The 27,409-nt window shown below is 36.1% G+C and overlaps 1 protein-coding gene across 2 annotated transcripts; it reads left to right on the forward strand.

The window, feature by feature from the left end:
• The first annotated feature begins 1,078 nt into the window (after positions 1 to 1,078).
• LOC128231835 (cullin-2-like) lies at positions 1,079 to 27,099 on the forward strand. Of its 2 annotated transcripts, none has more exons than XM_052945067.1 (20): positions 1,079 to 1,160; positions 3,637 to 3,785; positions 4,591 to 4,693; positions 5,022 to 5,119; positions 5,765 to 5,870; positions 6,484 to 6,566; positions 6,980 to 7,187; positions 7,673 to 7,835; positions 8,734 to 8,858; positions 9,524 to 9,631; positions 9,956 to 10,018; positions 10,344 to 10,472; positions 11,512 to 11,598; positions 11,991 to 12,137; positions 12,854 to 12,931; positions 13,848 to 13,914; positions 16,817 to 17,016; positions 17,596 to 17,697; positions 20,861 to 20,977; positions 21,873 to 27,099. In XM_052945067.1, the coding sequence occupies exons 2-20, from the start codon at positions 3,667 to 3,669 to the stop codon at positions 22,002 to 22,004; spliced, it is 2,235 nt and encodes a 744-aa protein (XP_052801027.1). In that variant the 5' UTR covers positions 1,079 to 1,160; positions 3,637 to 3,666; the 3' UTR covers positions 22,005 to 27,099. The 2 variants fall into 2 exon arrangements, with proteins under 2 accessions (XP_052801027.1, XP_052801018.1); XM_052945058.1 differs by lacking the exon at positions 1,079 to 1,160 and adding an exon at positions 1,461 to 1,573.
• The last annotated feature ends 310 nt before the right edge of the window (positions 27,100 to 27,409 follow it).

Raw genomic sequence — 27,409 nt, forward strand, 5'->3', positions numbered from 1 at the left:
ATATACGTGCATTCAAACCGTAAGAAAATGTGTATATTTATATTAAACAAAATTAATTACTGTACAATGAAAAACATGGTGTCTTTAAGTACATATGTGGTTACGTTGACCTGAACGTTGCGTAATGTCAAAGGTAAAACACGTCGGGAAACCATTCTTTGGTAAGTGCTTTAAATAGATGAATTGCAATTTTGAAAAAAAATGTGATTTATCCTGAATAGTATGAACTGAATTCCGTTGGCAATTAAAATAGGATAAACCCGTGTGTGCAGTCATTTTTTTTATAATATATATTATTGTTTTTTTAATGTTGTCACTTGCCTCTAGTGCAGTGCTTAGATAAATGAAATATTAAACACCTAAATAAATGTTTTGTTGCTTTGCACTTCGCAAAAGTAAATTTTACAAAATATTCTTCGCAAAAGTAAAAAAAAAACATAATTATGCTGGTATTGTTATTAAAAAAAGTTTTCTATAAGGAATAAATGCCGAGTCTGTCAAAACCCGGATTTATTGTCTGCATGATCATACACAATTTCACGGTACCGCATAGCACTGCATCGACAAGTATACGGGATACCGGGCACTACCTGGTACCGGAAACCGGGCTTTAGCACCACCAAAAAACGGTGCCAAATCCAACGAGCACGCCGGCGTTTTAATTAACAACCCATACTGGGTTGTTAATTAAAATGAATTATTTCTTTCCAAATCTATTCCCCAAATATCACGTTAAAATCAAAAGACAATTATTATTGGAATCAAATCTATTGTATTCAAGATTTATAACTTGATAAAAGTATGTTATTTAAGGTGACTGTCAACCTACTAATACATGTTAATTACACTATTTTTCATTCAATCAAACTCACTATTCTGTTGTTTTTAAAGATAATCAAAGTCATAGTTATTTTGGACATTGATACCGGGCCTATCGGTACCGGGATTTCTTTAGAGAATATTATATTAACCGGTACCGACTGTGACGAAACACCCGGTATCGACATAATCCGGTATCATAAACTGTGATACCGGATTTTCTCAATATCGATACCGGTTACCGGGTTTTAGCACCACCCCCAATGAAATACTCTTCCATAAGGAGGCTAACATTGGCCAAAATCAGAAAAAATCTCATCTTCAATGTTTATTTGCATGAGGTATTGTGAAATACGATTTTAACATCAAATACCATTGTGTGATGAAATCACTAACACTGTTGTGTTTCAAAGATGCAGTTCCTACACCTTAAAATTCCCTTGAAAAGAAGACAAAAATAACAAGATTTTTCCAATATTTGTTTTTCAGTTCTTGGAAAATTGTTAAATTGACTGATTAGTCATCTCATGTTCCTCAAAAGTACATTTAATTAAATCCTTATTATTGAAATTGAGAATGTTTGTTTTCTTTCATAGTATCATGTTTTTATAGCATCATGTCAGAAATTGCGAATCAACTGATTTATTCTACATTTCTAGGGGCAGGTGGATTTTATGTTGTTTTCTAACAGGGTAAATCCAAATCATGACTACTTTCATCATGCTTCAGAGTGTATGTGTGGAATCTCATGCAGGTACAAGGCAGGGGTGTAGCTAGGGGAATTATGAACAGGAAGTTTGCCTGGTCCTTTTTGCAAAAAGGAAGCTACAGTACACTCCACGCGGAACTACCACTTTCCTCGGTGACTCGGAGGCGTTTTTAATTTATCGCGGATTTCCGCCGAGTACGCAACCTTTTTCCTCGCTAAATTTCGCCGAGTTGCATCGAGTTAATCATTTTCTATGGAGGGTTTTATTGCCGGTAGCGCCGGTGATCGTATCGATTTATTGACCTAATCGCGGAACTCCGCGTGTTGTGCATAGCTACTACAGTACATTGCTTCTGTTACAGTAAGTTTCTTTTTAAAAACAATTATCGAAAATTTTCATATCAATTTTCATCAGAATCGTCTAACAACTGTTGTTTTTCACATTATGTAATTAAAAGATATACCATAGCGTGCGTTTGTGTTTGTTATTGTTATCTTTCTCTTACTTTATTAAGGTGTTGAGAACTTAAATTAGATTGGAGTAATGAAGGTGTTGAGAACTTTGTAAGTGTGAATATTTTTCGGTCTTTTTTTCTTAATTTGCATTTTACCTGACTTATTAATTTATCCGTAGTTATCAATGGTTCTAAACTTATTTATTACGCATATAAATGTAAATCCTTTATCAAGTTTATTAAAATCCCATTAAACACCATTTTATACATGCATTGAAATGAATAACACATTCTATCGGCTTCAGATCAAACAGTCACTCTGTGTGACGTCACATAACTCACTGTTTTACCCACGAGGATCTCATGGAGAGCATGTATATTGTTATGCAGGATTAATGCGTCTGAGTGGTGTTTTCGTATGTAACTGGAGTATTGCATTTCCAACTTTAATTCATCACATTAATTAGTTACCTATATCATTGAATGTGTTGACTTTTATTGATGATTCAATAAGTATAACTGTACATAATTGCTTCTTACAGTCTATAAGTTTTAAAGTTTGTTTTACAAAATTGTCATGTCTTTGTTTTCTTAATTCCTTGATTGCCCTTGTTGTTTGTTTAATCCTCCAATAAATATTTCACACTTTCTCTTTCTACATGCAATACATCGTTTAAGATGGGTATTTACTAATTAACTTGTCACAGTGGTGTACTATACGGTTAGGTAATCAAGCCAGGATAAAAGATGAAAATCAATAATCTTCGTCTGTGAAACTTGGTAAGTGTGAAAATTAGGTACGCGAAATAAATTATTTTTATAAACAATTACGGGTGTAGCAAAAATTATCAAATAAATTAAACAAAATTAGATATAGTGGGAGATTCTTATCGGTTTTCCTCCGAGTTTCACGGTGTTTTTACCTCCGAGTAACGCGGCGATTGTAATTATACGGTCCACTGTACAGCCTCGGTGGGTGAACGAGTAAAAACGCCGAGGAAAGAGGATTATGATCAATTGGATGTCGTGTCCGCGATGACCGAAATCCGCCGAGGAAAACGGAAAGTGGTAGTTCCGCGTGGAGTGTACTGTATGCCAGTGCATGACAAAAGAACAAATTGTTGAATAACTGTTCCAAAATTGTACTCATTAAAGTGAAGGAAAGAATAAATGCCTGAACTCTTTTACTATGAAATGCAGTCTACACCACAACCGCTCACTATAAAAACTAGCTCACATCGTGGCTGCTGGAAGTGCCATATATGGCTGACATTACACTCCTCCCGCTTTTAACTTTTTGGGACTGGACCGGAACTACCTTTACCTGGATGTACTGACCTGTACAGGTTCCATTACTGCCTGTTACTGCCAAATTACATTCAGGCGCTACCAAATTCCGTCTGACACCATTAAAATGAAAGAAATAATGTATGGGCGAATGGGGGTTCGAAACTTGTACCTTTCAAACTGCATTCGACACCACAACCGCGTCACTTTAAAAGCTTACTCAACAACGAAGCTGTTGGAAGTGCCTTATATGAACAATATGCTCTATACTAACAAGTTGCACGAAAAATGATGCAAAAATTCCATATATAATTTCTTAGCACTTCACTTTTCACTCAGTCATCACTAAACTTTTTGTTTTTTCAGGATTAAGATAGGACCAAACAAGAAGACAACATGTCGTTGCGCCCAAGGCGTGTAGATTTTGACACCACTTGGGCAACTCTTCTGGAGACCGTCAACGGCGTGATCACTTGTGGCAGTGTCGCCAGGGCGACCTGGAATGACAGATTCTCGTATCCTTTGAATGATTGCTAATTTAATATATGATATCAGATTTTAAAAGGTTTTAAACAATCCTACCAAAGTAATGTGAAAAGTTGCTTGAGCGTGTAGCAATATTTGTGTTTGGCATCGTGTTTTATACTGCATATACAATCAGCTGAATTCCTTTTAAAAAATGTTCTTAGTGTTTATGCCTTCCTTGTGCCTAAATGATTATCGCTTTTTTGTTTGAAATTGTGAGAAATTTTATCTATAGTATAAAGTTTTTACTTTTAACCAGGTTTTAAAAAGGTCAGGGTGCTGCAGAATAGCCACAGAGTTCTAAGGGAAAAAGAATTAGGAACTTTATGAATTTGTTAGAAAATGTTTGGAATTCTGTTTAAGCATGTAAATGCCAAGCATATATGAATTAATAACTGCATCATAAGTTTGAATCTAAACAAAAGAAATACTTGATTATCTTAAGCATTTAATTCTATAAAAGCATTAGGATGAACATTCTTGCTGGTCTACATGACAGCAAAAGGGCAGATGCAGCACCCTTCATAACCCAGCTTAAACCTTACATATATTATGGACATGGAATGACTTGTTTGTGTTCAATTGATGATGATGCTGATTTTTTTCAAAAAAAGTTGAAACGTAAAACTTTAAGAATATTATAACAACTGGTACCGTTTCTTTTTATAGCGGTTAACCCAAAGTTATTGAAAATCCTGCATGTAACTACAATGTTCAATTGTTTAATACGGTAACTGCCCATTTGCTTCTGTGAAGTTTACTTGACAACCTGTTTAAATCCTTAACCGTATACAGTGATGTTTATGCACTATGTGTGGCCTGTCCAGATCCACTGGGGGACAGACTTTACCAAGAAACAAAGACTTTCCTTGAAAACCATGTCAAAACATTACATCAGGTATATCTTTAGTTAAAGTTAACTAGTGTTCCATTACATTCTGTATCCTATTTTTTGCTTGGACTGATTCTTTTTATGACATAAGACATAACTGCAAGTCACCCTGATTGGAAAACACATAAAAGTCAGTGTCATGTCAATTCCTTCAGAATTTAGTATTGATAAATATTAAAAAAAATGTTGCTAAGATCATGTTTCATAAGAAGGGAGTTTTATATCATTTCGTGATTGCCTTTAGATGGTGTTTCTTGCCTTTTTTTTCTGAATTTAAAAAAAGATATATGCATTTGGAAGTGTTTTATAATGTGTTTACAATACATGATTTCAGTCTGTGTTGGATTGTAATGAAGAGAACCTGCTCACAGTGTACCAGCGACATTGGGATCAGTACAGTCAAGGTGCTAGCTTTCTCAACCAACTCTATGGGTAAGACTTTTTTTAATATTGACTCCTCAACCAACTGTATGGGTAAGGCTCACTTTTGTAGCAGCCACATTGGAAGCAGTACAGTAAAGCTGTTTGCTTTTGCAACCAACTTAACTATGTGGGTAAAGCTAAATAGTCGCCACTTACTGGTAATCTGGGAACTTTGGGAGTTCAGTTTGTGGTCACCAAGTTGGACAAATGGGTTTGCTCTGGGAACTTCCATTTACCCCACAACAGGACCACACCCTCGCCAAAGAGAGCAATTAATATAATGCTGTAATAACTTATTTACAACAATTGTAAAATAAATAAGTATGTTGAGTGGAAATGCATGTACATAGAAAGTATAGTTTATTTCACAATGTGTGTTGAACCAAGTCCAGGATTCATAAAGCATCTTGACTAAGTTTCTTAACTAAATTCATTTCCAAGTCAATTAATAGATATCAAATAAGTGCAGTGTTTTGTTATGGTTTTGGTCTTTAATATCAAAATGTATGTTTTTAGAATTCTGGAAAGTTTCATTTGCTGTATTTAAATACATTATCCTGTAAAATATTGCCATATATTAATTTAATGTATAGTTTCATCTGACTTTTCATGGATTTCATGTAATTCCATTGATGTTTTGAATTTGCTTTTCAGTTACTTAAACTCCACTTTCATAAAAAAACAGAAGTACAGTGATGCTGATATAAATTATGGAGGTTTTGCGGTAGAACTGACTGACCAAATGTTGGAAATAGGGGAGGTATTAACTAGTCTATTTTAGCTTGTTTTCGACTACAAATTAATTATGTGAATCATCATTACTGTACCAGGGATGTGATTTGTCCGCGGATTCGTGGATTTCTGCAGATCTAATGGCTCCAGGGACGCCCTCTACCTTTAAACAAAACAAGAGAGCTGAAAGTAAACTGCTTGCTATTGGTTGTTACTTTATTTGTTGTTAGTATTGAACACTCCAATTTGCATCAAATTCAAGTTCTTGAGAGCCCTCAAAAGGACTTCTAAAAAGCCAGTTTTGCTTCTGCGTCAGGGTGCTTCACCCCCTTTGACCCCTATTTGGCGATTAAAGCACCCAAAACTCTATCTAGTCAAAATGTTTTAAGCCCATCAGCTTCCAGGTCAATCACATCCCTGACTAATTTACAGAAGAGTCCATTTCCGTGATAGAGAACTCCTAAGACTATTTTCTAAATTTTTCGGTATGTGGTTATATGACATTTTCAGTTGCTTCCAGCACTGGTAGTTTAAGATAAGAATGAAAGTAAATTTATATCATGTGAGAAAGTTTCAAAAGATAATTGCTTCAAGAGACTTTAATATCCATTTTGTTTAGAATAAACTATTTAATGTTTCAGCTTGCGTTGGACACCTGGAAAAAGTTCATGATAGAGCCTATCAAAGAACAAATACTTGTACTTATACTGAATGAAATATTAAGGTAACCTTATCATGTTATTATAATTAGCTTCCTGAAAGAGTGCAAACATTTTAAAGGCACACAATATAGGTTTTGTTGTTGTTTTTTTCATTCAATTCAAACAATAATGCATTCAATAATTTTTTTTATTTTTTTTGCATGAACGTTTATTATGTGCCTTTAAGAATATTGTAGCTCAGTCATGTAATGTGTTTGATGAAAGTATAATGTTCAGATTAGCATTAAAACAGAAACACAGCAAATAAAAGAAATATATTTCAGGAAAAGGTTTTATTAAAATACTTAAAAAAGTATGTGTTTGTACTAGAAGGTCATATTTTAGAGTAGTGTTAATGACTATGTCTAAAATCAAGCATGCAAATTTTCCATGATTTATTACTCATCCCCCTTGCTCTCTTACATAAATTTTGCAGTGATCGTAATGGAGGCAGTGTAAACCAGACAGTGTTACATGGGGTAATCACCTCGTTTGTGGAGGTGGAACAATACAAGAAGAAAGGTCCCCTTCAGCTGTACGAGGAGATATTCGAACAACAGTTCCTCTCCGAGACTGGGCAGTTTTACAGGAGCGAGGCAGCTAAACTCAAGGATGAGTGTACATGTTCAGAATACATGGAAAAGGTAGCTGTTTAGTAGCATAATGTGAGGGTTTATGCCCTGAAGGTAAATACTTCTAGAGTTTAAGCCAACACAAGATGCTGCTGAACGAGGGCAGAGTGGGAAGGGAGAAAAGGGCACATTGATATGGGGTGGAACATTTTGTATTGACCAAAAGTGTAAGAAGCTGTGTAAAAGGTCTAATTAAAGCCTTCTATAAGTGACCCCTCCAAAAACTGTGTATACATAGTACACAATCCCTGTTATTGGTCTTAATCTACTTGCCTTGATCCCTCTTATCAGATCTCGATCTGAGTATCCTGCTGTGGTTTTGAAAGTTTTATTATAGAAATGGACCCTAAATGGCTCTGAGCCAATAAACGAATACACAGGAAATGGGCCCTATATTTCATCAATAGGCTTATGTGAATTTCAGCCCAAAGTTGGACTTAATCTAAAAGGGAAAAAGTATTCCATTTTCTTTGTATGTTTAAATTTCTATTATCCAGGTTATAAAGAAGCTACAAGATGAAGATTTCCGAAGTCGGAAGTTCCTTCACCCCAGCTCATATGGGAAAGTGACGCACGAGTGTCAGCAGAGAATGGTGGCGGATCACCTGTTCTTCCTACATGGAGAGTGCCATGATATGGTCCAGGCCGAAATGCTTCAAGGTTGGATTATTATACGGCCATCAAAATAATATCTTTAGATTCTCATCTTTGCCCATGTCCAAAAACCCAACAGTTGGTTTGATTTTGACAAACATTTGCAGCGATGAATTAGTAAGAAATTTGGAGTATGGCCTCAAAATTTAGTCATACAGCATGCTTCTTGATTTTTAACATAGAGAACATGTACATTTTGTTGAAGGTAATCCATAGGCCCCTTAAGTATCATATTTCATTTGGCCTTATAATTCGCAATAGAAAAAATAGCTCATCATGATTACCATAAAAATAATTTTCATTAAACGTGTCAGAACTCTTCAAATGGAGAATATAAAACTAATTGTACCATAACAAAAATAGTGTTATGTATTAAGCTTGATTCTTTTATTAGAAACATACGTATGTTTATGAAATTGTGGCCTGTGGATCACAACATATTGTACAATAAGTTAAGTGTCATATGTTAGCCATGGAGTAGGATGCCATTAAATTTGTTAAGGAAAGTAATAAATGATTTTTTTCATAGGCAGATCTAGAGAAAATTTTCTTTTTGTTTCATAACAGCATTAGTACAAGAAGAAAATGGCCATATAAGAATCTCTTGGCTGGAAGTTGTTAACAGACTTAAAGGAGATAATTTAGATTCAAGGGAGTTAATTCATGTGTTTACTTGCGGAACTAGAGAAAAATGTCATGTTCTTAATTCACAGCTTTAAGCTCAAGAAGTTGAGGGCTACATGACAATATTTCAAGGGGTGAAAGTGAAAAGGTTCTATCTTCTTTATTTAATGTCACTTAGAACTTTTCGCATTCACCTCTCAAGATTTTGGATGTTGTTATCTGACTTAAGGGAGATAACTGAATTTTCTAGGGAGTTGATTCATGCATTTTATACTTTCAGATTTGGAGAACATGTACATGTTGTTAAAGCCAATCCATGGGGGATTGCAGCATTTAGTGCAAGAAGTTGAGAGCCATATACGAGCCACAGGACTAGATGCCGTCAAACGACTAAAGGGAGACAATGTATGAAATAGCTTTTTAAGGTTGTCATAGGTTTCAGGTAGAATGTTTATTCAGCGTTAAGTATTATTGTCTCCAACTAGCAATGGTACCTGTCTTTTTCACATATTTAAAAAAACAACAAAAAAACATGACAACCTCATCAATCTGTAAGATTTCATAGGCAAATTAATGTAAATTTTTGGTATAATATGTTTTATGCCATTGAGTATATTACACACTTGATTGAGCTGCTTTATTAACATTTATCAAAAGTAATTATGAAGCTTACAATATAAATGGAAAGATTTTAGGTTAAAAAATATCTTTGCCTCATGTGCCAATAAAGCTGTTCAAATTATTAAAAAATATATTTTTTTATTTATAATCTTTTATACTAGCAGAATGAAGAATTTTTTAATGCAAAAACATACTCTACCCTATATGTTCTAAAATGTGACTTTATAATTGAGCAAATTATAAAAATTTTCACACATTTTGAGGGAATACTGTATTGTTCCAGAGCTGCATTGATAGGTCAATTATTTGAAGTAAACCATCTGCGAATGTCTCGACGTAATGTTAAGACGGACATTTCATCATAAACGGTTTCTGTTTTTCACTAGTATACAATGGATGGACGCAGCTGTCATATTCTTAACATTACAGTGATCATTTTCATATTTCAGGTTCCTAACCAGTTTGTAGAGTCAATGCTACAAGTACATAGCAAGTTTACAGAACTCCTCAAGAAAGTGTTCCGTAGCGATCAACAGTTTGTTGGTGCTCTAGATAAGGTACATCTTATATTCCATGAAAAAAGTCCTTGTAAAGATTATAAGGATTTTGCTTCGATCAAATTGATCTGTTACCGCTAATCAGTAATTGCCCTCAGAAAGCTGAAGATTTAGCTTTATTTTATGTCAAATATCACATTATAAATGAATTACATTAATTTTAAGGATCCCTAGCATTAGTATTGCTTTCATTCTATTATTATCATATGGTTTGAAAGGTAAAATGTTTAATACTCAAATATGCATTCTGATTAATTTCATCTATAGCATGATTTAGTCTTAAGGTTTTTGTTGAATGATCTTGGATTTTTTCTATGTTTGCAGGCCTGTGCACATGCAATCAACTATAAAAACAATCCGAAAACGCCTTGCAAATCACCTGAACTGGTAAGTTTGTCTCCATGGTGATGTTTGTTGTAAAGACGAAAGAAGAATGAAAGGTTTTAAGTGACATTATATCTAAAAGCAGATAGAATAATTTTGCCTTCACATCTGGTGTTTAGGTGGGTAAAAATGATTTGATACATATTAATAGCTCATAATGAATACAACATTTTGGAGACATGTATAAGTAAAGACTGTTTATCTGGTTCAGAAATACAGCACATACATATATGTTCAATGTATGACCTCTTTGTATGTAAAATATAATTGACACCTCCTAAATATACATGTTTTTCCTCTATTTGAACACTGACTTTCTTTGTTTCAGCTGGCAAAATACTGTGATAACCTGCTAAAGAAGAGCCACAAGGGAACGTCAGAGACAGAACTTGACGAGAAACTGGCGAGCTGTATCACTGTGTTCAAATACCTAGACGACAAGGACGTCTATCAGAGGGTGAGTAGTGATACTTTATCGAATTAGATTTGGCCCGCATGCTGGCAGAGAGGCTCATGCATAAAAAGTGGACTGCATGGATAACTAGAAACTCTTAAATAGCAACTTAAGTGACATAGGAGTTCTTAGCTAATGTTGAAAGTATACTGTGAAATCATTTATATTCGTGGGCATGAAAGTTCGTGGTTTGTCGAAAAAATACCATTTCGTGGGTACTTGAATTTGTGGTTTTTCATTTTTGAACAACCATCGAATATGCGATCGTCCTGGATTGTCTGCATAATCTTCATGCGCTGGCCCGTGATATCCGTCTTCTACGTCACACGGTTTATGACACTCGTTAAAGTGGTACGAGATGCCAATTATAGTGCATATACCCATGTCAATTATCGATTTAATAGGGAATTAAGGTCATAAAAGAAGATGTACCCTGATCATAAATACAGATAGGGGAAGCCATTGAATACCAATTAAGAATTTTGCAAACTGTGAAAATTCCGAAAAGGTGCTTATATTTGACTAAACAAGATATTTCAATATTTATTCACACGTTTTTGTTTAATAAATATATTGAATGCCTTGTTTTTCCTTTCCACGTTGGGTGCTCAGTAACCTCCAATGTAATCGATTAAATATATCATAAAAAATTGAGTACCGACACTCATCACGCACATCTTGTAAACCTGGAGATTTTCATTAATAGCACACGTTTAAACACATGCTTCTGTCATTTGGTTCATAAAAACTCATTTAATTGATTTGGTTTATTATTTTTCAAAGGCAGATTAAATATATTAACAAAACAATGATATGAAAAAATATACAGTGAGACAGGAATCAACGCTGTATACTGCGACTTCTGTCACGAATAAACTAGTATGTACATAACATGGCAGTTGAAAAAGTGAATAAAGGGTCTATATTTCGTGGGATCTTGAATTCGTGGATAACCCTTCCCACGAAAACCACGAACAATAATGCCCCACGAACATTAATGATTTCACAGTATTGTATCTTAACCCGGCACCTTCTATTGCAGCACTATTCCCGCATGCTGGCCAAGCGGCTCATACACCAACAGACGGCCTCCATGGACGCTGAGGAACTCATGATCAATAAACTTAAGGTGCGTTTGTTAATATAATAAACAAAAAAATCTTGATTATTGAAATAGCAGGAATAGCATAATTTTAATGACAACCCCTTATTGATAGATGTCAGAGCAATTTGAAATTCCCATACTTCCATTCCTATGGCTATTCCATTTAAACATATAACCCCCGGGGGAAGACGCTTTTTAATTATGCACCCCCCTACAGAAGCAAATTTACCCTTTGGGGTACAAGTTAGCGAAAAAAGACAGCCACCTATACACTGTTAAAATAATTGGCTTCCCCCGGGTTATGTGTTTTGTTTGAGTAGCCCTTACTATAATCCTACCCTACCTGCCCCCATTTTAGGGCCTGAGCTATGATCAATCTGAAAAAAACTTGTTTACTCTTCATGTTATTTTTTCAGCAAGCATGTGGTTATGAGTTTACCAATAAGCTGCATCGGATGTTCACGGACATCTCTGTGAGCTCGGGGCTGCAGGATGAATTCAATACAGCTCTTAAAGAGACAACTACTGACCTTGGCCTTAATTTCTCCATGCTTGTGCTACAGGTAAAGTTATCTTTTTAAGATTTATAAGCATTGCTATATAATAAGAGAACTTTTCTGCGAGCACAGGTCCATAAAATGAGTTCAGATCTTTCTAAAATCAGGCCTACACATTCAGGCTGGATTTTACAGGTCTTTGTACTGTAGGTAATTACAGATAACGACATATTACAATTACAAATTATGTAGTTTAATGAGAAAAAGGGAGTTTATTGACAATGAAAGAGGGCAACTCTGACCTTTGCCGTTATTTCTCCATACCTGTATGTTAGAGAGGCATTTTGGGCAGAACAAATAACTCACCATTTCATTTTATATAAACCCGGGCTACTGTAATGAAACCAAAAATGATGAAAATATTTGAAAGCATATAACAAACAAATGCATGCAGAATTGGTTTTAATAGATACTTTTGTTAAACAAATCTGTAATTAGGGGACAAAATATGATTGTGCCAGGGCATGTATAACTCAACGACATGAAGATTTTATTTCCTAATCACATTCAGTACATTGGCTAGTTGGTTTGTGGGTCAGTCAATTAGGCAATCTGTCTCAAAATGTTTGTGAAAGGAACTACTTTTACACTTTAAGGCAGATTTAAGAGTATGCTGAAACTTGATCCACATGGTCACCATGAAGATCAGTAGTTCCTTACATAATTTTATTAAACAAGCTTTATTTGTCCTTGAATTAAGTTTGTTTTTTATTTCCATTTAGGCCGGGGCGTGGCCCCTTGGACAGAGTAACCTGCCAACTTTCGCCATTCCTCAAGAACTAGAGAAGAGCGTCAGTGAGGTGAGGGTGTAAATGATTGGGATGTTTGGATGGCAGTTTTGTCTTTTTTTCACCCAATTTGGGATAGGAAATTTACCAAATGCAAACTGGCAAAACCTTTTACCAATAGTTAAACAATTCCCAATATGTCTGTTTAAAAAAAATGAGTCCTTGACTGAAATCTACAAAAATTGGACCTCTGAAATTTTTTGTCTGAAATTTGTTTCTATGTTTTCTTTAAGGAACAAACCATATCATGATCTTAGTTATTGAAATCTCTTTCTGTTTCTTATAAAAATCTTGTTAATTTTTAAGTGGGAAAATGGGAACTCCCTATTTTATAATTAAAAAACGTGTGTCTTTCCATATGAGAAATGAACCACTTCCTAAAATGACAGAAATTACACTTGGTTGCAGGATGGGGTGGGATCTCTCTAATTCTCAAGAAGTGGGATAATCTGTCTCCAGAGCATACTTTATGACTAATATGCTGTTCCTTAAAAAAAAAATCAGTAAAAAGAGGAAATTAATTGAGTGTATACAAAAAAGCACTCTAGGGGTTCAACAGGCAGACTTAAAGTATAATACCCTACATATACAAAGACTTCCCAGAATTTTAGGCAGACACAAACATATTTTTTGTACAACAAATCTAAGGGCTATTCCAGTAAAACTTTATAACCCACAGGGGGAAGGCAATTTTTTTAATAGTATACAGGTGGGTGTCTTTTTTCGCTTATTTGGACCCTGAAAGAGTAAATTTGCTTCTGAAGTGGGGTGGTATATTTTAGAAGTGCCTTCCCCCTGGGGGTTATATGTTTAAATGGAATAGCCCTAAAATGGTATCTTAAAATTTTACCGAAGGCATTACGAAAATTATCACTACTAAGTATGGAATAACATAATTAAATCCAGTATTATTTTGCTGTATTTTCAGTTTGAGAAATTTTACAACAAAAAGTATAATGGTAGAAAATTAACATGGATGCATGCTTTATGTACAGGTAAGACATTATTGTTTGGTTTGTAATCTTAGGCTAGAGGCGCTATTACCATATTCATAAAACATCTTGAGGCCGTTTGCATTTCCTAAAATGTTTATAGTTAAAGTAAAAGATATTCTTAAGTGTTTTTGCACATAAAAAAATAAAAAAATTGGTATAAGTGTATCATAGTGATAAACTATTTAACATTATCAAGAAATGTTATCATATGACCAATGAGATACTATGGAAATGACTTAAGAAATTTTATGAATAGCAGACTGCGCTGAAATTTGGCAGACTGAGGTGAAATTTGGTACATTTCCATCTTTATACCCCTGACAAACGAAGTTTGAAGGGGGTATATTGGATTCACCCTGTGGTCGGTCGGTCGGTCGGTTTGTCGGTCGGTTCGTTGCAATTACAAAGTTAAGGGCAAGTTGGGATTTTAATAAAAAAACTTCTATATCGTTCATTAAATGCACTTAATAAAATTCAAAATTATTTACAACCATCTTACGAGAAACATAACTCCGTTTTAAGCCTAAATACAAATTATGGCCCTTGATTTTTTTGATTTTTTTTAATTTCCTTTGAAAGGCATATTTGTTTAATCTTAACCACATTTTCATAATGGGAAATCAAGTTATTTGAATGACTTGTGTCATTGTTTGGGCAGGCTGGTTGGAGGGCAGCATCAAAGTCACCTTATATATCGAATAATTTTAGTTAGGTTTGACATAAAGAGACCAAACTTGGTATTATTACATCGTTATTGTATTCTAAGTCAAAGCGGCGTAGTCGAGCGCCTGTCTTACGACGGCTCTTGTTTTCCTGACAATCACTTGTAAACTACTAGATGGAATTTATTCAACTTCATACAATGGTAAAGCACAATGAGAGGAAGTGCAGTGCACAAGAACCATAACTCTGTTTCAGCTTCTTACAGAGTTACTGCTCTTTGTTACTTTTTTCTTGTCCGGAGCAAAACTTGAAAACTATTTGATGGAATTTAATAAAACTTCATACAGTGATAGATCATAATGAGCGGGAGTGCAATGTACAGGAACCACAATTCAATTTCAGCCGATTACAGAGTTAGTGCCCTTTGTTACTTTTTCTTGTCCGGAACATAACTTGAAAACTATTGGATGGAATTTAATAAAACTTCATACAGTGTTAGATCATATTGAGACGGAGTGCAGTGTACAGGAACTGCAATTCTATTTCAGTTAATTACAGAGTTACTGCCCTTTGTTACTTTTTTCTTGTCCAGAGCATAACTTGAAAACTATTGGATGGAATTTAATAAAACTTCATACCGTGATAGATCATAATGAGAGGGAGTGCAGTGTACAGGAACCGCAATTCTATTTCAGTTAATTACAGAGTTACTGCCCTTTGTTACTTTTTTCTTGTCCGGAGCATAACTTGAAAACTATTGGATGGAATTTAATGAAACTTCATACAGTGATAGATCATAATGAGCGGGAGTGCAATGTACAGGAACCACAATTCAATTTTAGCCCATTACAGAGTTAGTGCCCTTTGTTACTTTTTCTTGTCCTGAACATAACTTGAAAACTATTGGATGGAATTTAATAAAACTTCATACAGTGTTAGATCATATTGAGACGGAGTGCAGTGTACAGGAACTGCAATTCTATTTCAGCTAATTGCAGAGTTACTGCCCTTTGTTACTTTTTTCTTGTCCAGAGCATAACTTGAAAACTATTGGATGGAATTTAATAAAACTTCATACCGTGATAGATCATAATGAGAGGGAGTGCAGTGTACAGGAACCGCAATTCTATTTCAGTTAATTACAGAGTTACTGCCCTTTGTTACTTTTTTCTTGTCCGGAGCATAACTTGAAAACTATTGGATGGAATTTAATGAAACTTCATACAGTGATAGATCATAATGAGAGGGAGTGCAGTGTACAGGAACCGCAATTCTTTTTCAGCTAATTACAGAGTTACTGCCCTTTGTTACTTTTTTCTTGTCCGGAGCATAACTTGAAAACTATTGGATGGAATTTAATAAAACTTCATACAGTGATAGATCATAATGAGCGGGAGTGCAGTGTACAGGAACTGCAATTCTATTTCAGCTAATTACAGAGTTACTGCCCTTTGTTACTTTTTTCTTGTCCAGAGCATAACTTAAAACTATTGGATGGAATTTAATTAATCTGTATACAGTGATAGATCATAATGAGAGGGAGTGCAATGTACAGGAACCACAATTCTTTTTAAGCCAAATATAGAGTTATTGCACTTTGTTACTTTTTTCTTGTCCGGAGCATAACTTGAAAACTACCGGATGGAATGTAATAAAACTTTATACAATGGTACAGCACAATAAGAAAGAGTTCAGTGTACATGAATCACTACACTTTTTTAGCAAATTACAGAGTTATTGCCTTGTTCTGTTGTTTTTTTTGTCAAACTTTTGTCTGGACAGTAACTTGAAAACTACTAGATGGAATAGCATAATACTTCATACAATGATAAATCATAATGAGAGGCGGCGTTCGGGGGTATTAATCACCTTCAGTGATAGCTCTAGTTTTATCTCCCAAAGTCAAAATTATCGTTTTAGGAGCAACACTTTTAAATAGATCTAAAATATGATTGTCATACATATTCGTGGCTTATAAATTCATACAATGGGCCAATTGTTCAGAACGTTGTTTTAAGTTCTTCGATCAATGTCCTTTGTCCTATGGTTTAATTAATCTTACTTTTGTAACACTGATTCTTCAGATAAAATAAGTCACTAGACAAAATATGGACAACATACCAGGCAGAATGTTACCTTTGGTATCTTAATCAAACATTTGTTGCTATGCTTTTTTCCCCAGATAACTATAATGACTCTCACATTTCTTTTCTGTGACATTGTTCTGACATTATTTCAGCTGAGTTGAAGCTGAACTACCTGAAGAAGCCATACATTGTTACAATGGGAAGTTTCCAGATGGCGCTACTCCTCATGTTCAACACCTCGGACGTCATTTCGTTTACAACCATGGCCGATCACACTAAGCTTGGTGAGAAAGAAATGAACAAACAGCTACAGTCTCTGCTTGATGCCAAACTTATCACCACTCCAACAGAGGTATAGGACAGAAGTATTGGATATGTCATCATGTAATACACATATTTATTTAACAAGAGCAGGATAGTTATAGTGATTGTAATGAAGTCCTTGTAAACTACTTACAATTTCATGAATTAAAATCACTAAAAATCCATAAAATTTTGATATTCATTTCTTTGAATAATTTTGCATTTTTCAGTTTCTTCATATTACACACAATTTTATTTAACAAGTTCAGGATAATACGGTTCTAGTGATAGTAATCAAGTCCTTGTAAAAGACTAAAAATTAATGAAGAAAAATCTATGAAATTATATATATCCATATCTTTGAATAATTTTCAACTTTTGGTCTTGATGTCATGTACATCTTTATTGGCAAGCAAAAAACATTTCAAACGTTGCTAATATTGTGTTTGTTTACCAGTCATCACAATTCAACAGAATGGCTAATAGATGGTGGGCAACCAACATGAGGTCTACCAGGGTCTATGATTAAGGTAGTTAGTTGCAAATGGAACACTTTAAGTACAAATGCATAGTAGTTAGTTGCAAATGGAACACTTTAAGTACAAATGCATTTCCTATCTCTTTATAGGGTGAGATGTGTTCACAATCACAGTTTGAGCTCAACATGAACTATGCCAACAAGAGAACCAAGTTCAAGATCACCGCCGCAGTACAGAAGGAATCACAACAGGTAGGTTTGTTGTTAAAGCTGAAATTTGATGGGTGCAATATTGATGTTAGTATTGGGAAAAATGTTGAACAGTTACTCACATGAAAATTTTAAATGCTAATTATGCCCCCCTTCGAAGGAGAGGGGTATATTGCTTTGCACTGGCATGTCGGTCGGTCCGTCAGTAGACCAAAGCTTGTCCGAGTGATAACTCAACAATTCCTGGACGTATGCTCATCAAACTTGACATGAAGGTTGGGCCTGACCAGTAGATGACCCCTATTGATTTTAGGGCTCATTGGATCAAAGGTCAAGGTCACAGTGACCTTAAATGGTAAAATAATTTTAAAGCTTGTCCGAGTGATAACTCAACAATGCCTAGACCTATGGTCATCAAACTTGATATGGAAGTTGGGCCTGACCATTAGATGACCCCTATTGTTTTTGGGGGTCATCGGGCCAAAGGTCAAGGTCACAGTGACCTTGAATGGTAAAAGGATGTCCGAGTGATAACTCGACAATGCCTGCACCCTTGGCCCTCATTCTTGACTTGGAGGTTGGGCCTGACCAGTAGCTGACCCCTATTGTTTTTGGGGCTCATCGGATCACAGATCAAGGTCATAGTGACATTGAATGGTAAAAGGTTGTCCGAGTGATAACTCAACAATGCCTGCACCCATGGCCCTCATAATTGACTTGGAGGTTGGGCCTGACCAGTAGCTGACCCCTATTGTTTTTGAGGCTCATCGGGTCAAAGGTCAAGTTCACAGTGACCTTGAATGGTAAAAGGTTGTCCGAGTGATAACTCAACAATGCCGGCACCCATGGCCCTCATAATTGAATTGGAGGTTGGGCCTGACCAGTAGCTGACCCCTATTGTTTTTGGGGCTCATCGGGTCAAAGGTCAAGTTCACAGTGACCTTGAATGGTAAAAGGTTTTCCGAGTGATAACTCAACAATGCCGGCACCCATGGCCCTCATAATTGAATTGGAGGTTGGGCCTGACCAGTAGATGACCCCTATTGTTTTTGGGGGTCATCGGGCCAAAGGTCAAGGTCACAGTGACCTTGAATGGTAAAAGGTTGTCCGAGTGATAATTCGACAATGCCTGCACCCATGGCCCTCATAATTGAATTGGAGGTTAGGCCTGACCAGTAGCTGACCCCTATTGTTTTTGGGGCTCATCGGGTCACAGTTCAAGGTCATAGTGACATTGAATGGTAAAAGGTTGTCCGAGTGATAACTCAACAATGCCTGCACCCATGGCCCTCATAATTGACTTGGAGGTTGGGCCTGACCAGTAGCTGACCCCTATTGTTTTTGGGACTCATCGGGTCAAAGGTCAAGTTCACAGTGGCCTTGAATGGTAAAAGGTTGTCCGAGTGATAACTCAACAATGCCTGCACCCTTGGCCCTCATTCTTGACTTGGAGGTTGGGCCTGACCAGTAGCTGACCCCTATTGTTTTTGGGGCTCATCGGATCACAGATCAAGGTCATAGTGACATTGAATGGTAAAAGGTTGTCCGAGTGATAACTCAACAATGCCTGCACCCATGGCCCTCATAATTGACTTGGAGGTTGGGCCTGACCAGTAGCTGACCCCTATTGTTTTTGAGGCTCATCGGGTCAAAGGTCAAGTTCACAGTGACCTTGAATGGTAAAAGGTTGTCTGAGTGATAACTCAACAATGCCGGCACCCATGGCCCTCATAATTGAATTGGAGGTTGGGCCTGACCAGTAGCTGACCCCTATTGTTTTTGGGGCTCATCGGGTCAAAGGTCAAGTTCACAGTGACCTTGAATGGTAAAAGGTTTTCCGAGTGATAACTCAACAATGCCGGCACCCATGGCCCTCATAATTGAATTGGAGGTTGGGCCTGACCAGTAGATGACCCCTATTGTTTTTGGGGGTCATCGGGCCAAAGGTCAAGGTCACAGTGACCTTGAATGGTAAAAGGTTGTCCGAGTGATAATTCGACAATGCCTGCACCCATGGCCCTCATAATTGAATTGGAGGTTGGGCCTGACCAGTAGCTGACCCCTATTGTTTTTGGGGCTCATCGGGTCAAAGTTCAAGGTCATAGTGACATTGAATGGTAAAAGGTTGTCCGAGTGATAACTCAACAATGCCTGCACCCATGGCCCTCATAATTGACTTGGAGGTTGGGCCTGACCAGTAGCTGACCCCTATTGTTTTTGGGACTCATCAGGTCAAAGGTCAAGGTCACAGTGACCTGGAATGGTAAAAGGTTGTCCGAGTGATAACTCAACAATGCCTGCACCCATGGCCCTTAAACTTGACTTGGAGGTTGGGCCTGGCCAGAGGATGGTCCCTATTGATTTTAGGGGTCATTGGGCTAAAGGTCAAGGTCACAGTGACCTGGAATGGTAAAAGGTTGTCCGAGTGATAACTCGACAATGCCTGCACCCATGGCCCTCAAACTTGACTTGGAGGTTGGGCCTGGCCAGAAGATGGTCCCTATTGATATTAGGGGTCATTGGGCCAAAGGTCAAGGTCACAGTGACCTTGAATGATAAAAGGTTTTCCGAGTGATAACTCAACAATGCCTGCACCCATGGCCCTCAAACTTGACATGGAGGTTGGGCCTGACCAATAGATGACTCCTATTGATTTTAGGGGTCAAAGGTCAAGGTCACAGTGACCTTGAAAGCTAACTCGACAATTCCTGGACCTATGGTCATCAAACTTGACATGAAGGTTGGGCCTGCCCAATAGATGACCCCTATCGACTTTGGGGGTCATCAGGCCAAAGTCAAGGTCACAGTAACCTTTAACACAAAAAAGTTAACAAATCTTCTCCCACTGATATCTCAACAATGCCTGAACCTATGATCATTAAACTTGACATGGATGTTAAGCCTGACCAGTAGAAGAACTGCAAAGATGCGTGTGTTGTAAGCTATGTGATACATCGGTAAGTAATATTTAATGTGTTGTACACAATGTTGTCGCTTTCTTTCTTGCAATCATCTGATGTCTAGTCCATTGTTAGTAAATGGAGCAGACAGTACCAGGGAATATGTCAGGAAAATGAACAAGGTTGCCATTGTCTGTATTAAGGAGGCCAGAACACTATTTGAGCAATGATATACACAATTTCTCCTTTTTAAACATAATTTCCTTTAAAAAAAATTAACATAATTTTGAACATTTGTCTTATAGGAGATGGAGCAAACTCGCAGTGCCGTGGATGAGGACAGGAAAATGTACATACAGGCAGCCATTGTCCGCATTATGAAGGCCAGAAAAGTGCTCAAACATACTCTACTTATACAAGAGGTATGCATAAGAAGAAGGGAATAATACTTTCATTTGAATATGATAGAGTTTGCACAGTTGTAGGTTGGCGATGTTGGTGGTAGTAAAGCCTATCACTCTGGCCAAAATTATATGTGTCTTGGTGGACTGAGAAAAGGGATAAGTGTTGTCTTTCACATGCCGTGCTGTCTTCCACTTGCCGTGCTGTTTTTCACTCGCCATGCATGTGTTTAAGGATCATAAGATTCTCCATTTTTCAAAGACAAAAAGTCTGGCTGCTGTCCTACCCTTAGTGCCATAGTCAGCGTTGTTGCCTTGGTCACAACTCAAAAAAGATATTCAAATAAAATTAATTACACATGTTGCCAGAAAAAAATATGCACTAGTATTATAAGGGCAATTGGATGATGATGTTGGTGTTTTTAATAATGCTGTTACTACTGTTGACAACATTATTAATGTTGATATTGTTAATGTAACTGCTATAACTGTTGACCACGGAATCGATGTTGATATTGTAAATAATGCTGCTTCTACTGTTGAGAAAAGTATTGATGTTGATATTGTTAATATTGCTGCTTCTACTGTTGACAACAGTTGTCTTGATGTTGATATTGTTAATATTGCTGCTTCTGCTGTTGACAACAGTTGTCTTGATGTTGATATTGTTAAAATTGCTGCTTCTACTGTTGACAACAGTTGTCTTGATGTTGATATTGTTAATATTGCTGCTTCTACTGTTGAGAAAAATATTGATGTTGATATTGTTAATATTGCTGCTTCTACTGTTGACAACAGTTGTCTTGATGTTGATATTGTTAATATTGCTGCTTCTGCTGTTGACAACAGTTGTCTTGATGTTGATATTGTTAATATTGCTGCTGTTAAAATGTTAACGTCTTTCTTTTCATTTCAGGTGATAAGTCAAGCCAAGTCCCGATTTGCACCTAATGTCGCTATGATAAAGAAGTGTATAGAAGCTTTAATAGACAAACAGTACCTTGAACGGACTCAAAATGCCACGGACGAATATAGTTACATTGCATAGTAGTTTCATCAATCTAGTAACTGCAGAAACAGGTGTATACTGTGCTCAATTATCCAGGAAGATACTTTAATATCACGCTACAGGAAAGTTTGGCTTACACGCATATAAGCAAGGCTTGTGATACTTCAAAGTTTGTTTATGAAAGAGTCAAGTCTGTAAGGTATTTGCATCTTCGCTGGGCTAAGTTTGAGTGAAATGTGCTTTGAAGTGCTGTTAAAAGCACTTTAATAAGCAGACTACTGGTACAGTACAGAGGGTTTGATTTGAACTGTGTCTAAGATCAACACTAAGTTTACCAGTATAATGTGTATAAGTTGTAAGAATTGAAATGTGTTTTAACATGTGCATAACCTTCGACTGTGATCTGCGACAAACTTTGCTGACTGCAGGATGAATGCAAACATTTGAAGTGGTGAAAGTGAAAAGGTTTTATTAGTTATTATACCCCCACAAACGAAGTTTGAGGGGGTATATAGGAGTGAGCTTGTCGGTCGGTCGGTCGGTCGGTCGGTCGGTTTTCATGGTTTCCGGACGATAACTCATGAAAGGCTTGACAGATTTGAAAAATTTTTGGTACACAGGTGTAACATCAGAAGATACAGGTCAAGTTCGATATTGGGGCTGGTGGGGCCAAGGTCAAGGTCACTGTTACTAAAAATAGAAAAACGGTTTCCGGACGATAACTCATGAAAGGCTTGACAGATTTGAAAATTTTTTGGTACACAGGTGTAACATCAGAAGATACAGGTTAAGTTCGATATTGAGGCTGGTGGGGCCAAGGTCAAGGTCACTGTTACTAAAAATATAAAAAACGGTTTCCGGACGATAACTCATGAAAGGCTTGACAGATTTGAAAAAATTTTGGTACACAGGTGTAACATCAGAAGATACAGGTCAAGTTTGCTATTGGGGCTGGTGGGACCAAGGTCAAGGTCACTGTTACTAAAAATAGAAAAACGGTTTCCAGACGATAACTCATGAAAGGCTTGACAGATTTGAAAAATTTTTGGTACACAGGTGTAACATCAGAAGATACAGGTCAAGTTCGATATTGGGGCTGGTGGGGCCAAGGTCAAGGTCACTGTAACTAAAAAAAGAAAAACGGTTTCTGGACGATAACTCATGAAAGGCTTGACAGATTTGAACATTTTTTGGTACACAGGTGTAACATCAGAAGATACAGGTCAAGTTCGATATTGTGGCTGGTGGGGGCCATAGGTCAAGGTCACTGTTACTAAAAAAAGAAAAACGGTTTCTGGACGATAACTCATGAAAGGCTAAACGGATTTGAACAATTTTTGGTACACAGGTGTAACATCAGAAGATACAGATCAAGTTCGATATTGGGGCTGGTAGGGTCAAGGTCACTGTTACTAAAAATAGAAAAATGGTTTCCGGACGATAACTCATGAAAGGCTTGACAGATTTGAACATTTTTTGGTACACAGGTGTAACATCAGAAGATACAGATCAAGTTCGATATTGGGGCTGGTGGGGCCAAGGTCAAGGTCACTGTTACTAAAAATAGAAAAATGGTTTCTGCTTCATAACTTTAATTGGGCATGAGATATTGTGATGAAACTTGCTGTATAGGAAGCCTCTGTGAAGACAAAGCTTGTGATTGAAAGATTGAAAATGGGGCCAGAGGAGTAAAGGTTTTTGTGCACTGTTACGAAAATAGAAAAACGTTTTCCGGACAAACAATACATGCATGATAAAAGAAGATGCAATGTGCAGTAACCTTGGAGTTATGGCCTCTTTTCATAGGAATGGTTTGCCATTCCTGTGTCCAGGCGGCATTTGGGGGTATTCGTCACTCCTGTGACAGCTCTAGTTTTCTGGTGGTGTAAAGGGGTTTATGAGTGAAATAATATTGATATTTCACTGTTTCATTCAGTTAAAATATCAATTTGATATTTTTCACTGTTTTGAAATTTAAGTCCACTGTTGGTTCCAAATCAAACGTCTGGGACACAATTTCGACCATGTCATTTCAGAAATGACGTTACGTGGGCATACAAATAAGCATGTTTTTCTAAAAAAGTGTAATTCAATGATTTTTAATTCCAATTTTAGGCATATGATAAAAAGAAAATTGTTTGTTTTAGTGTAAGATAGCAATATATTTCACCTTCTTAACACCAAAAATGAACAGGTTTTGGTGCTCACCCTGAAATATATTACGATCTTACACTGAAACAAACAGTTATCCAAATATCTATCTGCCTCGATATGTAATGTTACTAAGAGCCTTTTCACTTTCACCCTCAAACAGTGAATATTTATATTGTGAAGTTAAAATCTGTGTCAAAACACAGGTTTGAATGAATTTAATATGTGTATGTCTAATGAACTGATAGCCAGTTTTTGACTGGTTTCTTGGTGTTAAATCTATTTTTGAATTGACTTACTATTTCCTTTTCACAATATTTAATCAAGTTGATAATGCAATTTCAGCTATATCAATCACAGGCAGAATTTCTTCACCAAACCAGGTGTAAAAAACAGCTTGTGACAATTCCTAGTTAATCTGCTGTTTTGGGACACAACCCAGGGCTGGGTAATGAAATTTTTCGTAAATGAAGTGAAGTATACATGGTCTTTAAATACCTATACCTTTCGAGGGCGTCTTAGACTGTCATTAAATTGTATTGCCAGAGGCAGAGCCTTAAGTTTGCTAATTGATATCGATATGATAAGCATTGTCTGGTGTTTCTTAACTTCCATTCAAATAAGTTACTATACATGTATTAAGATGGTGGTAACTTGTTTCTATAACGCAGCATTTTGTTTAATAATTTAGACTAGTAATTAAGTCACAGAGCATGAATGATTGAGATTTCTGGACCCAATTTCTCGAAACTTCTTAAGTCCCTTATAACAGGATTAAGCTAATCACATTATTTTTGGTTTCCAATAAATTGTGTAATATTAATTTCTTTAAGAGTTTTTATATATCTTTATGATAATCACAAAAAAACATTTTTCATTTAACAAAATTCAATTTTAAGTATTTTTTTGGCTAATTGAAATAAGTTACTTAAGCCTATTAAGCTTAAGAAGTTTCAGGAAATTGGGGCCAGTTTCTACACTTCAATTTTTTCACTCGCTACAAATGTGCTATGATGCTTATAAAGCAGGTTTTGTTATTAGATATGTTGAATAAGGCATGCACATTCAATAGTATTCCACATTTCAAATTAAAACAATGCTTTAGGTTTTAGCTAAAGAGTGATGGAAGGGTGCCTCACCCTGTCCTTGTTTTGTATTACCATTCTTCCCTCATAGAGACCAGGATGGGCACCCTTCTGCCCCCATACAAACCAGCATGGGCACCCTTCTGCCCCCATACAAACCAGCATGGGCACCCTTCTGCCCCCATACAAACCAGCATGGGCACCCTTCTGCCCCCATACATGGAGACCCGCATGGGCACCCTGTTGCCCTCATGGACACCAGCAAAGGCACCCTTTTGCATTAAATTGAATACTTAAGTCCATCAAACATATCTTTTGTTAAGTTTAAAACTTATTATATAATTATAAAAAATGCACATCACATATTTGAAAGTTGAGCCTAATATACCTTCAATTTAACACATCCTTCATATTAACACATCCTTCACATTGTCTGTCAAATTTATTATGATCAAGTTCTTTACAGCCTTGTAAAATGTGCCCTTTTCACTCCTAGCAATCATGTCAATATTTTGCAGCACCATGTCATTTTTAAAACCTGGCTTAAATCCTAAATATTCCATGTGTCCACAAAAAGAAATAAGACAATAGTATTTTTGGGAAGAAAAAGTGCAAGAATCATTTTAGTTTAATAGTCTTTTTCAAACAATGCATTCCTGAATTGGACCCTAAAAGTAGGAAGTTTTTCAAATTGAACCAAGAACGGTTGAGAAATTTAATTTCCCCATGATTTGCACTAGAGCATTATTTTCATATTTTATTACAGTATGTGCTCGTAAAATAGGGGTCTAACAGCTGATAATTGTCAATCCTGAAAAATAGCTGAAGGTCTGTCCATCACAAATTGTGTCCGCTCAATATCTCTTGAACCATTTAAAGGATTTTGAAATAACTCGCCACAAATATCCACCATATTGAGACAATGTGCAGAGAGCATGGTTCAACTAGCTAAGGTCAAGGTCACAATTAGAGGTCAAAGGTCATATGCCCACATTTTGTGTATTGATACATGTATACATGCAGTCATAGAAATGAATTGATAAAGAATTCAATAATTGTATCACAACTTTTAATTTATACTTATTTCCTTAGTTTAATCACTTTTTCTTGTTCACTTGTTTCCATTGCATTTATTTATCAACATTCAAAGACATTACGGGGTAAACTAATAGAAAAATATTCTGTATCTTTATGTTTTGTTAGACTAAAGGGCCTAATTGTTCAAAATATTGGATAATAAAAAATGCTTTTGGTATTTCATGTTCTACTTTAACATTATGATCTAACATCATGTTTTGATTTGTTTTGTTTTTCACAAAAGACACTCACACTTTCACAAGTATTTTGACTTAATAGATTAAGTAGTTGTCTCAAATTAATTGTTTTACTCTGAACATCAGAGTATTTGTTGACTAGCATCAGGAATCGAAACAGTTTTTCTGGTATCTTTAAAGATTTATTGCAGATAATTTGAGCTATTCAGACACATTAACTTTGTTTTGTTTTCCTTTCTTTTTTTGAATAAGTGCTTTTAAACATGTGATATTTTGATTGTAAGTTTATGTTAATACAATCATCATTTTTATGGTGTAATCATTATTATTGTATGAAAATGCTACCATAAATTTGAAAACATTAATTTTAGAACTTTCAGTAAACTAAATCCTAAATGTAAATCCTAAATTTAATAATTCGTTTTTCCCTTATTAAATACCCTGTATGCAAAATTGTGATTTCATCATAAGGAATTATGGTTGTTAAATAGAAATTTTGCTTATAGCCTATTACTAATTTAACTTTGAGTAAGTGATAGTCGGTGTAATATATTCATTATTGATAGTTTGTTACATAATGAACTTACACTTATTCATTAATAAATTGTCTTGAAACTTGTAAAACTGTTTATTCTTGTTTCTTGAAAAAACGACAATGGGATAGCATTTTTAGCTCGCCGGAGAACAAAGTGACTTTGGTTAGCTAACAATTATGATGAATTGTCAGGAAAATCTTGCAGCTTCATGGCATAGGCCCAGCCATAAACTCTTTTGACAGTTTTGCTTTGTCAATATTGAGATTGTAATCTCTTCCAACCATAAGCTTTTGAACACTGTAGCATCTTCTTTTTCTGTCCAATCTTCTTGCAGTTTGAGCAATATGTGTGACTATAGATCAGGTCTGCTCAAATGTAGGTCAATAGGTCAAGTATTA

Source organism: Mya arenaria, chromosome 1, assembly GCF_026914265.1.
Source record: "Mya arenaria isolate MELC-2E11 chromosome 1, ASM2691426v1".
Lineage (NCBI taxonomy): Eukaryota > Metazoa > Mollusca > Bivalvia > Myida > Myidae > Mya > Mya arenaria.

Excerpts from the sequence above, each read along its gene's own strand:
- LOC128231835 (XM_052945067.1), top strand. The coding sequence starts at position 3,667 with ATGTCGTTGCGCCCAAGGCGTGTAGATTTTGACACCACTTGGGCAACT. Across the intron at positions 7,836-8,733 it reads CCAGGCCGAAATGCTTCAAG|ATTTGGAGAACATGTACATG; the intron begins GTTGGATTATTA and ends TTATACTTTCAG. Across the intron at positions 12,932-13,847 it reads TAGAGAAGAGCGTCAGTGAG|TTTGAGAAATTTTACAACAA; the intron begins GTGAGGGTGTAA and ends CTGTATTTTCAG.